The 16,669-nt window shown below is 42.6% G+C and overlaps 1 protein-coding gene across 1 annotated transcript in view; it reads right to left on the bottom strand.

Moving 5' to 3' along the window:
• Positions 1-16,669, bottom strand: part of LOC115082132 (vasoactive intestinal polypeptide receptor-like) — a gene marked incomplete at its 5' end in the record, with an annotated part of 152,367 nt that overhangs the window by 12,414 nt on the left and 123,284 nt on the right. Inside the window, one exon of the mRNA XM_029586389.1 lies at positions 15,223-15,320. Within this exon, the coding sequence (XP_029442249.1) occupies positions 15,223-15,320 (98 nt within the window). The remainder of the gene's footprint in view (positions 1-15,222; positions 15,321-16,669) is intronic.

Below are 16,669 nucleotides of genomic sequence, written 5' to 3'. Positions count from 1 at the left end.
AGGAACTTGAAGTACTCACCATCTTGATCCAAAGCCCTAACGAACTGTTTCATGAGTCCCAATTTTATATGCAATGGGGAGAGCCGACGTCAGCAGTTTTAAACTGATTAATAAGCAGTCTTCCTATTGGTTATACCGATTGCATATTCAGCTTTTATTTTTGCGTATTCAGCATGTCTTTCTGTGCATTAATTATCTTTTTGTGAATTCAGCATATCTAAATAATAATGTTACGTTATTCCTATAAGAGTTTATGAGTAGACAGCGTTTCGCGGAAAAAACGGATGTGACTGGAGAAAACGGATGTGATTTTTGGATTCAGCACACTAAAATACATAAAGATCACATGCCATCTTGTAGTCAGCAAAGACTGACTACAATTCATTTCTTTAGTTAAATGAAAAAAAAAATCATTTTTCATGTGATTCTTTTTTCATTTGCCATTAAAGTCAATGGGGGAAGCATTACAGCCTTTATTGAGCTCCAGAATTTGAGTTTTGTAATCAATTGTCTTAGAACTTGTGGTAAGAAATCATCAGATGGGGGAAAGAAATCCAAAGTACCTTGAAAGACTGTGGAAAGTGGCACTAAAAGTGGCATGAATAACCTATGGCTTCTTAAAGGGGCAAAGGGGTACCAGCATTGGCAGGAGTTCTCCAAATCACAGTGAGATGAGGATAAAAGCAGCAACATTGTGAAGAATACCCTAAGGCTCTAAAAGAGGGCCACAGGGACAGTGACATGAACCTCTGAAGGCAACTTGAGTGACAATCTGGCACCCAAATTGGTATGAGCATCCTAAGGCACCATAAAGGGGGAGTGAAGCAGAAAAGGTAGCAGAAAAATCCTCAAGTCAGGCACTGATAAAAGGGCTAAGTAGCACAAAGAATGACTTCAAGACTCCAAAGCAACATGAGAGGTGCAAAGCAGCCCACCAGACTGACAAGAATCACTCAAGGTGTAAGCTCTGGGGTACAACAGCAAGACATTGTGGCAAAGAGAACTCCAAGATGTAAGGTCTGGGCATGGATGCAAGGCTGGGTAGCACAAAGACCCCTAAGGTATAGAACGGAGAGGCATAGCAACACCAAAGGAGAATAGCATGGGAGATGACAGTCATTCTGCTGAAGCACATTGCCAGTTGTTAGATTCAGTACCAGAAAATGACCTGTGATAAAAATCATTTTCTGAAATAAGCTTTTATTTACTTCCCCTGCTTGAACTTAACCTAGCTGCTGCGTGGAATTTTGATTTTCTTGTGAAATGGGCTTTCTGAAGTAGATGGATATCACATGCAGGATATCGAAATGGTTTCCTGCAGCGTGGTAAAGGTTGCTTTTTGTAAAAACATTTTCTCATATTCTTTATCTGTCCTCAGGCTGTTCCATTTACTGATTTTCTGGATTTGCACGAAATGTCTCGTACTATTCTGTTATCACATTCAGAACATTGAAATGGTTAATCTTGAGCAACTTTTCTGTTGTGCTTCTATTTCTTCCTTCTGAATGAGGGCTTTTTTGACAAACCACCCCAGTATAATCAACCATCCATCAGAGTGGGAGAAGAAAGCTTAGATTGTGGAGGATTTGGATAAAAGGAAGAACTATCGAACAGAGGCTGTGCCATGGTAGTGAAACCTGTGTCTGTTTTTTTATTTTTTCAAAGGTTTGTTCTGGGGAAAAAAACACCCCACTATAACAAACCAAGAATAAAGCTAGTGTGGGAAAAATACTCCAAGGCTCCAAAAGAGGGCACTACCAACATTATGGCAGGTTGACATGTGCCAGCAAGTCCTCCATGGTGGTATTGGGAGCATGGTAGGGATGCATGTGCCAGCAAGTCCTCCATGGTGGTATTAGAAGCATGGTAGGGATGCATGTGCCAGCAAGCCCCCCATGGTGCTATTAGGAGCATGGTAGGGATGCATATGCCAGCAAGCCCTCCATGGTGGTATTAGGAGCATGGTAGGGATGCATGTACCAGCAATCCCTTTTTGGTGAAATTCGGAGTATAGCAGTTAGATATGAGGCAGCAAGTCCCCTTTGCTGGTACTAGAGGTATGGCATTGGCAGCTGGGCATTAGGGATGTGTAGCCAAAACGTTTTCGTTGCATTCGTGATTCGGATTCATCGGGGCGCAAATGCATTACATTCGGCCGTATGGCACCCCGATGCATTAATACGGTGAGTTAATTCGTGTCCCAGCTAAAATTAAAATTAACTACAACCCCCCACCCTCCTGACCCCCCCAAGACTTACCAAAACTCCCCGGTGGTCCAGCGGGGAGTCCAGAAGCCATCCCTGCATTCTCACACCCTCGTTTGCCGGTTTCTTCATGGCGCCGATAGCCTGTGTCACAGGGGCTACCGGTGCCATTGGTCAGCCCTTGTCACATGGTCACCAGCGCCATCTTGTGCTCCTACCATGTGACAGGGGCTGACCAATGGCACCGGTAGCCCCTGTGACATAGTATGGGCAAAGGCTATCGGCGCCATTTTGAGTCCTGGCATCGGACGGCTGGCATGTAGGAGGTCGCTCCGGGACCCCCGTTGGACCCACAGGGACTTTTGGCCAGCTTGGGGGGGCCTCCTGACCCCCACAAGACTTGCCAAAAGTCCAGCGGGGGTCCAGGAGCAACCTCCTGCACGCCGGCCATCCGATGCCAATACTCAAAATGGCGCCGATCGCCTTTGCCCTCACTATGTCACACATAGTGAGGGCAAAGGCGATCGGCGTCATTTTGAGACGCAAGGCGATAGTGAGGGCAAAGGCGATCGGCACCATTTTGAGTCTCAGGGCAAAGGCGATCGGCGCCACTATGTCACACATAGTGAGGGCAAAGGCGATCGGCGCCATTTTGAGACGCAAAGGCGATAGTGAGGGCAAAGGCGATCGGCGCCATTTTGAGTCTCAGGGCAAAGGCGATCGGCGCCATTTTGAGTATTGGCATCGGACGGCCGGCGTGCAGGAGGTCGCTCCCGGACCCCCGCTGGACTTTTGGAAAGTCTTGTGGGGGTCAGGAGGCCCCCCCCAAGCTGGCCAAAAGTCCCTGTGGGTCTAACGGGGGTCCCGGAGCGACCTCTTGCACGCCGGCCGTCCGATGCCAGGACTCAAAATGGCGCCGATATCTTTGCCCATACTATGTCACAGGGGCTACCGGTGCCATTGGTCAGCCCCTGTCACATGGTAGGAGCACAAGATGGCGCCGGTGACCATGTGACAGGGGCTGACCAATGGCACCGGTAGCCCCTGTGACACAGGCTATCGGCACCATGATGAAACTGGCAAACGAGTGCAGCGATGGCTTCTGGACCCCCCGCTGGACCACCAAGGAGTTTTGGTAAGTCTTGGGGGTGAGGAGGGTGGGGGGGTTTAAATTTTTATTTAGGAGGCCGAATAAAACAGAAATCTGTTAAATACGTGGGGAGTCGCGATGTGTTTCGCCTCCCCACATATTTAACAGATAGGACAAAATAAGTTGCGGATTACAAATACGTGGAAAACGGATGCACACCCCTACTGGGCGTCAAATAGCAGACAGATATAGCAATGACTACAGAAGGAATGCACACTTTGCACAGCACATTTCAGACATGCTCAATCTTCAAGATCAATGTTCATGGATCTGCAGAGTACTGATAGGTTGGTTTACAATTATGCTTCACTGGACTATGTTGTCTCCTTGACAACATGTCCTGCCAAGGTCTGACAAGGCATACATGACTTACTGGGCTGCTAATAGCTATATTGTAACAATTCCTAACTGACTGAATTGCACCTGTTATTCTCTATAGAATTTATTGGCTATTAAAATGCATGGGGAAAAACAAATGAAACAAATAATATTCGATTAATTCAGGGGTCCCTCTGAATTTGTTACGGGGATCCCAGAAAGAAACTAGTTAGACCCAATTAATTTCAGAATGTCCATTCATTTTTAATGAATGCACATCTTTACATGTGTTGTTTCTTTATTAGACTGAGTATACAGATCATAGGAAAGTTACACATGGTAGGTATGCATGCCTCTGCATGCCTCTGGTAGGCGTAATTTGTGCGCCGGTCCGCCTATGTTGCATAGGCCACCGGCGCGCAAAAAGCCCCGTGATGCGCGTAACTCATGGGGCTTTCCTTGGGGGGCGTCGGGGGTGTCGGGGGCAGCGTAGTATTCGGGGGCGTTCCGGGGTGGTGCTGTGAGCATGGTGCCAGCCCGGGGGCATTCCAGGGCATGGCCTACGCCTCCAAACCAGCCCCCGGGCCGGGGAATGACGCGCTAGCAGCCGGCCGGCGTGCGTAACTTTCTGAACAAAGGTAGGGGGGGGGGGGGTTAGTTAGGGCTGGGGGGCAAGAAAAAAAGTTCCCTCCGATTTTGGAGCAGCCTCGGAGGAAACGGAGGCAGGCTGCTCAGCTCGGTGCGCGCAGGTTGTACAATTGTGCACTCCCCTGCGTGCGCCGACCCTGGATTTTATAACATGCGTGCGGTAGCGCGCGCATGTTATAAAATTGGGCGTAGATTTGTTCGCGCCAGGTTGCGCGAAGAAATCTACGTTCGCACATAACTTTAAAAACCTACTCCATTGTGATAAATAGGCTATTAACATAAAACATGCCCCTCTTCCTATCGCGTGCGATAGTTTGATGAATCTAGTTAGCTGACTCTAATATTCAGACTTAACCAGATAACTTACTCTGCTAAATCTAGTTGTTCCATACAGAGGTATTTGTGGGAGTATGTTTTGGGTGGGAATATACAATTTTACATGTTTCATTTTCCTTTCAAAATCTACCCTCACAAAAAATAAGTATAAAAGTTTTAGGGTATTTTTGGACCAAGCAGCAAGGTTTACAGGGAAAGTATAGACATACTTTCTTTTTGAAAAACTGGTGCAAAATGCACAGGTAAAAATTACCTACAGACAATGTTTCACAGCGGACAATCTGAAAATTGAACCCATATTGGTTATTTTTCACATGCAGCATAAGGAAGGAAATTCTGTAATATTACAAGTAAGTTAGGCAGCAAATATACGTAGGGAGCCTAACTTTCTAATCTATCAGCAGTAGAGCATTTATACACATAAGTGCATGTGCAGAGATTCATGCTAGCATTTTATAAACTGTGAGGCGGGATCTTCACAGTTTATAAAATTACTGCATATTTCTGTTCCAAAAGTATGCACAGCTGTTCAGTATGCACAATTTTTTCCATTGCAAGAAAATGCATACTTTCTCTGTTTTATAAACATATGTGCGTACATTTTGGGCACATGCATAATATATACGGGTAATAACCACGATTATACGCAGAGGTGAGACATTTTATAAAGTATGCACATTTATCGTTTTGAAAATCTGTCATCACCACTTAGGAGATATCTTCTCCAGTTCATACAATCCTTCTGTGGATCGACTAGACTTTCAAGGACTTCACCAGTTAACCCTGACCTCCCACCCAAAAACTGCAGGTAACAGACAAGTCTGATTTCACTTGTGCAAGCCAATTAGCAAGTGTAAAAGTGTACGAGTGAGTTTGGTAATGTATCTACATATATCTCTTACAAAACAGCAACTACCATGCACACTTCTGAACCCTGCCCTGGAATGCCTCAGCCCACATCTTTTTTCCTGGGAATCTGTGTGTGCAAAATGCAAAATACATACTTACTCTCGAAATTTATAAAATGGAATGTACACATGTGTAGATGCTATTTTTATATGCAAAACCTGTGTGAAAATTCATTCCACCACTGACATCAATTTTCCAACTGAATTTATGGGCATACATTCGCTCTGAAATTTTCCCACTAAAAGTACCTATATAAGATATACCTATAATCCAGCATGCGTACATTTCCCATTTATTTATTTTAAAAAATTTCTATCCTGCCTATTCACTAGATTCAAAGTGGTTTATAAGCAAAAGTATTCAAAGTAATTAAAATACATTAAGCAATATGCTTTGATGCTTTTAAGGCAACTGAAATATTGTTCCCCGCTTAAACAGCAGGAGGATAAGAGGAATTTGATTCAGAAAACACCTGAGGGCCACGACTCCCATGGTCTGGGATACTATTATGTGGACATAAGGGAAAAAGCACAGGACTGCTTCTATGCTAAGTCCTAAAGGAAATGAAGAAAGCGCGCATGGGGGTAACTTGCTGGTGCAGCAGTTTCTACCCTTAATCAAATAAACCCTGATACTTTTGATGCAACTCCAACATTGCTCTCTGCTTCAATGGCAGGGGAAAAGGGGAACTGGATTTAGGCAGCAACCATAGAGTGTCCCGACTTTTATGGTCTGCAGAACTGATGAGCATGGGGGTAAACAGCACAGAGCAGTGATTACTGCCCTTAATAGAAGCATGAGATTTACTACCCTTAACCAATAAATATTGATGCTTTTGATGCAACTGAACATTGCTCTCTGCTTTGAAGGAGAGGGTGGGGGATGAAAGGAAAGAGAAATTTGGATTCAGGAATAACTAACACTGAGCCATGACCTTTTTACATCTGGGTTACTGATGCTCAGACATTAATAAAAAAAACACAGGGCTGCTTCTATGGCCAAGTCCATAAGCGAAGCACATCAAACAAAACTGATTGATATACGGGGGTAACCTGCACGGCACAGCAGGTTACCCCCGTATATGAGAAGCTTGCTGGGCAGACTGGATGGACCATTGGTCCTTTTCTGCCGTCATTTCTATGCTTCTATGTTTCATTAGTAAAACACATAAAACAATAGTAAATAGTTTGGTCCTCAGCACATTATTCAAAGAATAATATATCTCAATAGTAGAAAGGTTACATGACAGCATTGTTTGGATACCCTTTGGTATCCACCTGAAAAGCCAATTTTAATAAATGAGTTTTTAACAATTTCTTAATACTCTGTTCAAGAGAGAGTTCTCAAAGAATTGGGAATAGAATTCCAGAGAGCTGCACCTGTCACAGAGAATGCGCACTCCATGGTTGTGGCCAAACAAGCTTGTCTGTGTTAAGAAATAGTAAGGAGCCATGGGTTGCTTGACTGCAGTGATCAGGATGGCACATAGATTTTTAATAAGGCACTAGACCATGATAGTTCAGGATTTTCAAGAAGTTTATGGATAATCATAGCAACTTTGAATTGTATACACCAGCAGATAGGTAACCAATGCAGTGCATATAGGGCTCGTGTAAAATGTTGTCGTATTTTGGCCAGTGAGGATACGAGCCTCCGCATTTTGTGCAACTTGAAGACGTTTCAAAGTGCATACTGGGATACCAAGGTATGTTGCGTTGCTATAATTGAATCTGGTGAACACTAGGGCTTGGAGGACTGTTCTGAAGTTAAATGAGTCAGGTAGGGGGGTTTTAAATACTTCAGAAATTTGATCTTACAAAAGGTTGCTTTAGTTACTGCACTGACATGAGCATGCATTGAGAGTGAGTGATCTATAATGACACCAAGGTTTTTCACTTTAGATGCTAAGGGATCTGGTGTCCATCAGCTGTAAAGGAGGCTGGTTTTGTTAGCAGCCTGAGTATTTTCAAGAATTATGATCTCGGTTTTATCAATGTTAAATAGCAGCTTGTTAACTGATAAACCAGTTTTTACTGATGATAGACATAGGGAAACCATCTGAGCAGTATCCAAACAGGTTGAAAGCACTGGGAAAAAAACAGAATGTGGTCTGTGTAAATTCGGTAACTTAAGCCTACATGCATACTTTGAAAATTGAAAAGTTTACGCACAAGTAAAAACTCCACCCCAACGCCGGAACCCTCGCTGAACGACCTCCTGCAGTCGATCTCCTGCCGGCGCCATTTTCCGTACAGAAAACGATTCGCGGCGGGAAATCGCTCCCTGACCCCCGCTGGACCTCCAGGAACTTTTGGCCAGCTTGGGGGGGGGCCTCCTGACCCCCACAAGACTTGCCAAAAGTCCAGCGGGGATCCGGAAGGACCTCCTGCCGTGGAATCGTGTTGGTCTATGGCCGCCGCCATTTTTCGGCGCCATTTTGGAAAATGGCGCCGGCTGAAGACAACAAGATTCAATAGCAGGAGCCCGTTCCGGACCGCTGCCGTTCCGGACCGCCGCTGGACACCCAGGTTATTTAAGTCATTTGGGGGGGGGTTTGGGAGGGTGGGGGATTTAATTTAAAGGGTCGGGGGTGGGTTTTAGGGGGTTTTAGTGTGCCGGCTCACGATTCTAACGATTTATAACGATAAATCGTTAGAATCTCTATTGTATTGTGTTCCATAATGGTTTAAGACGATATTAAAATTATCAGACGATAATTTTAATCGTCGAAAAACGATTCACATCCCTAGTAGACATGATTGAATCAAATATCTAAATTCTTTGAAAGAAATAGATTTCTCATGTAAAGCCTGTTCCAAAATATTCTTAACATATCCCTGTAATTCACTTATGGGATTCTCAGATAATTTTTTATAATAGAACACATCATCTAATTGATGGAATGCCTCTTGTTCATATCTAATATTATCCAGCAATACAATCTCACCACCCTTATCTGCTGTTCTAATATTCACCATCTCATCATCCCTCAATCAGCTAGTGAATCCTCCCTGGTGAGATTGTATCTATCATATGCTCACCAGGACTCCAACTGCGTCAATTTTTGTAATACTAAGATTTCAAACGCCACCACCAGTGGGTTAGGGGGTTCCATCGGCATCCACCCTGATGATCTACACAAAGGTGTCAAATTCCTGATTCTTTGGAACAGGCTTTATGTGAGAAATCTATTTCTTCTCAAGAATTTAGATATTTGAAACATATAGAAACATAGAAACATAGAAATGACGGCAGAAGAAGACCAAACGGCCCATCAAGTCTGCCCAGCAAGCTACGCACTTTATCCATTTTTTTCCCTTTTTCTCTCTCTCACCTGTTACTATTGGCTTCCAGTACCCTCCAGCCCTAATTCCCCTCCACCCAATTTAGAGAGCAGCTCTGTATCTGCATCCAAATGACATCCAGCTCAATTAGGGGTAGCAACCGCTGTAACAAGCAGGCCACCCCCTTGCCCCATACTCTTACCCACCCCTGTTTTTATTTTTTGTTTTGTTTTATTTATTTATTTTTTTTTGGAAATAGCAGCCCTCCATCCTTCCGCTCCATGAAGGTGGAACACCAACTACTGGCCACTGGCATCCCGCTCCGTGAATGCATCTGTGGCTACTGCCGCTCCGTGCAGTGTTTGAATGCCTCTGTGGCTACTGCCGCTCCGTGCAGTGTTTGAATGCCGCTGTGGCTACTGCCGCTCCGTGCAGTGTTTGAATGCCTCCACTTTATTCACGCCCTCTAAACTTGATGGATCCACAGTGTTTATCCCACGCCCCTTTGAAGTCGTTCACAGTTTTAGACTTCACCACTTCCTCCGGAAGGGCATTCCAGGCATCCACCACCCTTTCCGTGAAGAAATACTTCCTGACATTGGTTCTTAGTCTTCCTCCCTGGAGCCTCAGCTCATGACCTCTGGTTCTGCTGATTTTTTTCTGACGGAAAAGGTTTGTCGTTGTCTTTGGATCATTAGTTTTTCAAGTATCTGAAAGTCTGAATCATATCACCCCTGCTCCTCCTTTCCTCCAGGGAGTACATATTTAGATTCTTCAATCTCTCCTCGTATGTCATCCTATGAAGACCCTCCACCTTCCTGGTCGCCCTTCTCTGTACCGCTTCCATCTTGTCCTTGTCTCTTTGTAGATACGGTCTCCAGAACTGAACACAGTACTCCAGGTGTGGCCTCACCAAGGATCTGTACAAGGGGATAATCACTTCCCTTTTCTTACTCGATATTCCTCTCTCTATGCATCCCAGCATTCTTCTGGCTTTTGCTATCGCCTTGATTCAATCATGTCCATTTGCTATCGCCTTTGATTCAATCATGTCCATCAGCTCCATATATGTATGTTATTCCCAAGTTTCATAAGTCAATGGAGAACCCCCCGGGCAGACTGATCATATCCGGGATAAAGTCTTTATTTGAGCCTTTAGCTAAATTCATTGATTATTTGTTACAACTGTTAGTGAAGAATATCAAATCATATATACAGGACTCGACTCATTTTATTAATGAGTTAGATGTTATACTGTACATTGATTCATCTTGGATATTGGTATCTGCTGATATTACTTCTCTGTGTACAAATATTCCCCAACAGAAAGAATTGGCTGATATTCAGCAAGCTTTTAGCAGTTTGGAGATGTCACAGGAGAGAGAGATGGTTATTGTGAAAATGGCAGAAGTGGCTATTACATGTTTTTATTTTACATTTCAGGAGAAGTTTTATAAACAAATGAAAAGGATCCCCATGGGATCCACTCTTGCTCCATCTGTAGTTTGCCTATATGTGGCGGCATTTGAAGATTGACATATTTATCCATCTCATTTTTTGGAATATATTGATGATCTGTTTTGGATATGGTCAGGTAGCCACATGAAGTTTATGGAATTTAATGACTGGATTAAGTTTTTTACATAAAGTATGAGTTTATAGAAGATCAAGTTATATGACCAGTTGACCAATTTTGTTTTTGTGGAAATAAAAGTTAAAACATGGTTATTTCAGCAAGCGTTTCAGGAGGGTAGCAGTAAATGGTGAATATTTATATTTATAAATTAGAAAGAGCTAAAAGCAGTAGTAAACTGTTGAGTTGGTCAAATTGTTAAATGTCTTGTCTTGGAAGAGTCTTTTGTTAGGCTATTAAGATGATAATTGTACGAAGTATTACCGATGAAAACTGTCTTTTAAGCCGAGTGATTGTTTGATTGTAAACCGATTGTTTGATTGTAAACCGATATGATGGTATCTAATCAAATACCGGTATACACATTTTAATAAATAAATAAATAAATAAAACATACCATAAAATTTAGCCTGCTTAAGATATTAATACTTGTGGCTAACTTACTTATCCCTGATTCCAACTTCAGATGTTACTTCTGTTCACCTCTGAAGCAGGTTCTGGCTGGAAAGTTGGAGAATGTGGGCAGGGGAGAGGCTTGCTTCCTGGGCTTGGTGCTGGCAGAGTGGGCAGGCTGTGCAGGAAGGAGGCTTAGCTTCTGGCTCTGGAGCTTCCCAGCTGTCTGGGCTGCTTCTCACCCTTCCTTGTCTATGACTCCATGTCACTTTCCACACCTGAGCCAGGGTCTCCTCTCTCCGATCGCCTGGCCACACCTGGTCTTTTCCCTTCTTGACAGCAGAGAGGGCTGGTTTGCCTCTGACCCCCCCCTTTCGCTTCCAGGGACACCTCAGCACAGATTCTCGCTCTCTGGGTTTTCCCCTTGGGTTTGCATTCAGGGTTTGTATCTCCTCTTCCTCCGCTTGCCTCCCTGCTCCCTTTTGGTTTCAGGGTCGCTCTCCCAGGGATCCTTTCCTTTCTTTCTTTTTGTTTTTGTTTTTCTCTTTCCCTCCTGTCTTATACTTCCCAGCTGATAAAGATGCATAAACGCATGCATAATCTCATGGTGGGTGGAGGGTCTTTTGCTGCATTGCAGGACTTTTCCCCACTCCCCATTATTTCGGGAGAGGTCCTGCCATGTTGCAGGTCCTTTTCACCCCTCCCATTCCTTCAAGGGGAGAACTTCCACGTTGATATGCCAAGCTGTGAGTCAGCATTGTCTCAGGCTGGCCTCCCCCCCCCCCATTTCCTCCCAAGGCTGGGGGTCTTCACTTGCTTGCTTGAATGTCCCTGACACTTGCTTAGGATCTTAAGTCATATTGTCTCTTCTGTCTGTTTCTTTATTTGCACAGGAACTGACAAACAGGCACATCTGGGGAGGAGGAATAGCCTAATGGTTAGAGCAGTGGGCTTTAAACCAGGAGACCAGGGTTTGAGTTCTGCTGTTGCTCCTTGTGACCTTGGGGAAGTCACTTTATCCTCCATTGCCTCAGGTACAAAACTTAGGGGTAGATTTTATAATTTAGCGCGAGCGCGAACAAGAGTACACGGGATTTCAATAGATACACGCGTAGCCGCGTGTATCCATTAAAATCCGGGATTGGCACGCGCAAGGCTGCCAATTTTGGGCAGCCTGCGCACGCCGAGCCGCACGGCCTGCCTCCGTTCCCTCCGATACCGCTCCGAAATCAGAAGGAAGGAACTTTCTTTCGCCCTTCCCTCACCTTACCCTCCCTTCCCCTACCTAACCCACCCACCCCCGGCCCTATCTAAACCCCCCCCTACCTTTATCGCCGGATTTACGCCGGATTTACGTGCCATCACCTGACCCGGGGGCTGTTCCGGAGGGCACGGCCACGCCCCCGGGCCGAAACCACGCCCGCGGCGCCGCCCCCGAAACACCGCGTCATGACCGGCATGCCCCCGCCACGCCCCCACAATGCCTCTCCATGCAAGCCCCGGGACTTACGCGCATCCCGGGGCTTGCGCGCGCCGCCGAGCCTATGCGAAATAGGCTCGGCGCACACAGGGGGGGTTTGGGGTAGGTTTTCGGGGGGTATGAGCGTATCCTACGTGCGTACCCCTTTGAAAATCTACCCCTTAGATTGTAAGCCCTCTGGGGATAGGGAAATACCTACAGTACCTGAATGTAAACTGTTGTGATATCTCAGATCAAATGTTGGTATATAAAAATAATAAATAAACAAACATCTGATAGGGCATTTTTCAGTGTATCAAGACAAGGCCTCTTGTTTCCACAGATGCAATGCACTTTAAAGTTCACATGAGTAAAATTCCTTCTCTCTCTTGCTGTAATAGCGTTGGAGGCCTGCCAGAATTTGGCCTGTACATGGCTACTATAATTCATATAGGTACATCACTGGTAAACAGGGTATATCATCCTACTTAATGTAAAGACAAGCGGAAGTGCTGATGTCATTTTGGAGTGTGTGTACAGACGGTTGCGACATCAGAGGACGGCGTATAAAAGGTTGGTGAAATATAATGAACTGGGTGTGAGAAAACCGTTTGGTAAGATTTTTTTAAAGATTTTTTGATAATTCTTTTTGATAGTAGTTTTGATTTAAGGGTAAGTGATGGCTGTATAAAGTTATCTGTATTTTCAGGTGCACATGAATCACTGAATTGGAAACTAGATAAAGTAAGGCATCGTGAAGTGCCAATGGAGTGAAATCTGAAAGGAGCAAGTTTTTGGAATTTAGACACTGGTTTCAGTAGGGTGTATATGTAAGTGGCTTTTATTTGGTTTATTGGAAATATGTATTTGTGAAACATATTCATTTCTTTTATATGTAGGAGGGAATATGTGGGAGTGATTGATGAAAGGGGTTTATTATATTATTCTGTATTATTTAGAGCTGCTGCATGGACATATTCCCCTGAAGAAGCCCAATTGAGTGAAACAAGGGACCTTGTTAGGACACCTATGATGTGGAATAGAAGAGTAGTGACAGGAACGCCTTTGGTGTGGAATAGACAAGTAGCGGGATACCTATATAGTGGTATAAATCAGGACACCTATGGTGTTGAATAGTTGAGTAATGGGACGCCATTGGATATGAAGATTTGAAGATATGAAGATATTGAGGAAGATGTCTCTTTATATATTCTTTTGAGTGGTTTATGGTGGTTTTATTTTTAGACAATAATAGAAAAAAGAGCCCAGAATCTCCACCAACACCAATAGTGAATACCAAAATGGAAATCCCAAATCAGCCAACAGATTAACGCATCTGTCTTACAAAAATCATTAAATGCATCAGCAAGCCTGAGAGCGTGCCCTCTCACTATGAAGTCCTACCCTTAATTTGGACTTCATTCATCTCATTAAAATGAAAATGAAGATGAATGAAGTCCTACATTAACGGTATTTGGTCAGCAATAAAATAAGTATTTTAATAAGAAAAGTTTGTCAGACATTCACTGGCATTAGAATGTCTTTTATTTATAGAAAACTGCATATAAAAAATGTGAAATTGGGAAGATCAGAGTGTTTAAGTGATCACAGGGCTCCTGAGGAAACTAAATGCGAAACAATGGCCGCTGTTGAGCCATGATCACTATGAATTAGTTATATTGTAATTTTTTTAATGCACTATAAGGAAAAACATAAAAAAGGACTATCACAAATGATGGAGCTTTCCGGGCCTGTAGAGTGACAGGGCACGCCGTCAGGCTTGTTGATGCGTTTAATGATTTTTGCAACATGGATGCGTTAATCTGTTAGCTAATTTGGGATTTCCTTTTTGGTTTCATTTTTTGGCCTTTTTTATATTTGTATGAATGTGTATGTGAGGGTATGATTGATCACCAAGCAAAGTGGAGAACAACAACAACACAACAAAGGGAAATCCAATAAAATGAATGTGTGTCAGGTAAGGTAGAACATCTACAGGCACAACAGCAATGGAAAATGTACCCCCGCAGGGTTCTATTATTTATCATCTATTTGACATTTTACAGATTTGTCTGTTTTGATATTATTGAAGATCTCTTTGATCTCCCTCCTGATGCAGCGAGTGCGAAACACGACCCTTGTTGTGGGACTCACAATGTTTTACTATAAACTGTTCTATTGCTTCAATACATAACATAAGTCTGCCTGAAAATGTTATTGATTGAATAAAAGACTTCATTTACTTCAGTACGGCTGTTGTGCATGTGGATGTTGTACCTTACCTGATATGCATTTGTTTTATGGGGCATGATTGATGATATATGGTGTATGTGCTTATATGAAGTATGATATTTTAGTGAATTGGTCTATTATATTTAGCATTGGAAACATGTCTTATTATGTGTAGCTGTCAAATATGAAAGATTTGTATGCTATTTGTACTGTGTGGCTTTTTCACTCCTTTGTAAACTTTTCTGCAATAAGGATTAAATAATGTAATAAATTCTATTTAAACGTATGTAACGAAATCTGATGCATATTGATTTACCCTCTGCATTTGTAGTACTGCTTTCCTTTTGGAACAACACTTTGATATGGACCTCTTTTTTATTTTTCCTGGTTGAGTGCAAGTCTCCTCTTGGGTCTCACAGCTTTACTGTTCATCACTGGATTGTATCTTGGTGTTCTGGGGCTGCAGAAATGTTTTTCCCCATCTTTGCAGATACCAAATGATGATCCCTGTGGATGGGTGGGTTGCACTTCTACGTGCAGCCATATTCCAATGGATGGTGTTGCATGTCCATAGAGCCATGCACACAAAGAGTCATTAAACTAAGGAATTGCTGATTTCCTTTCAAAGCCCAGATTTTATTTGCAAACAAACTTACCTGAAAAGACATAAGATGATCATAGCTGCAGTGAGAGAAACAAGTGACAGGCTGTGTCCAATTGTGTATCCAGTTTTCACACTGCCATAAAAAGCTGTCTGTTATAACAAAACAAAAACAAAAAACTGTAATATGCACTAAGAACTTTATTATATCTTTCAGAATCATTTATGTTACAAGGAAAAATGTTTCATGCCAGATATAACCGACTATCAGTTCTCCATATTGCAGTTTTATAAAGTACAATATCACTCTCCATACTTCATTCTTAGAGTAATAACATTTCTCAGTTTTTATAATCTGAAATAAGATTTTTATATTCATTAAAGAAGTCAAACAAATATTATTCAATATATAAATGATGTGAGATGTGAAAAGGCCTCATATTTTTGAACTGCTTTTTAATTTCAAAAGTAATGACCTATGCGTTCGAAATCTTTGTTAAAACATTTCAAGGTCATTGTTGACTTTTGTTTACAAGTGTTTTCAGCAGAAGAAATACACAATTTGAAGCAACAGAGACTTAACAGTAGCTTAACAAGACCTTGTAAAATAGGATGGACCAAGCCTGACCAAGCTTGTTTTTTAGAATTTGCATATCTGTAATGCTGCACAAAAGAAGTAAACAAATGCAGTAATTCTTACATTTAGATCTTACCATTCATGACGGTTTCCCTTAAAGCATCAGGAGAAAAAATAATGGCTGAACATGTATATACCCAGGAAAGGCAGTATAGGGGATATATGATTGAGACATTTAAATGCCTTCAAAGTTTCAGTTTACAGGAGGCAGAACTCTTCCACCAGAAAGGAATTATGGGTCATGGATCTCATTACTGAGAAGTAATCTATGGAAATATTTATTTACAGAAAAGATAGTGGAAACATCAAACAGACTTAAGGTGAAGGTGAAACAAGGGCAATATTAGAATTCAAGAAATGTTTATGTTTATATATTTATTAGATTTGAAATATTGCATGTATATAAACCTTTGGCCAAGTAATAAAGATAATTAAAAAGAGATATAACTTTCAAACAAAAGCATGAGAAAAGCTCAGAGGATCTCAGTATGGTAAGTGGATTATAGAGCTGAATAGTTAGTGTGGATGGGCAGATTAGATAGAGCATTTGGTCTTTTTCTGCGGTCGTGTTTCTATATATTTTTTAGCAAAATCCTCTTTTGTGAAAACATTTTTGCAAAAGTGGCCTTAACAATAATAAATCTCTGTGCATAGACCACTACAAGTGAAAATTTATTTAAATTTCCCGTTAGTGCGCACTAATCGGAAAAACCGATGTTTTAACTAAAAAATCGTGCCAAACACGATTTTCTTCTCCTGCCAGACGATTTTGATCGTTAAGACGATCGGGCACACGATTCACATCCCTATTAAAGGGACACTTCCCAATGCCACCTTCCCCCTCCCCCTTTCCCCAGTGTATAAA

This window comes from Rhinatrema bivittatum, unplaced genomic scaffold (assembly GCF_901001135.1).
Source record: "Rhinatrema bivittatum unplaced genomic scaffold, aRhiBiv1.1, whole genome shotgun sequence".
Lineage (NCBI taxonomy): Eukaryota > Metazoa > Chordata > Amphibia > Gymnophiona > Rhinatrematidae > Rhinatrema > Rhinatrema bivittatum.
This window is presented reverse-complemented; position numbering and strand designations above follow the sequence as displayed.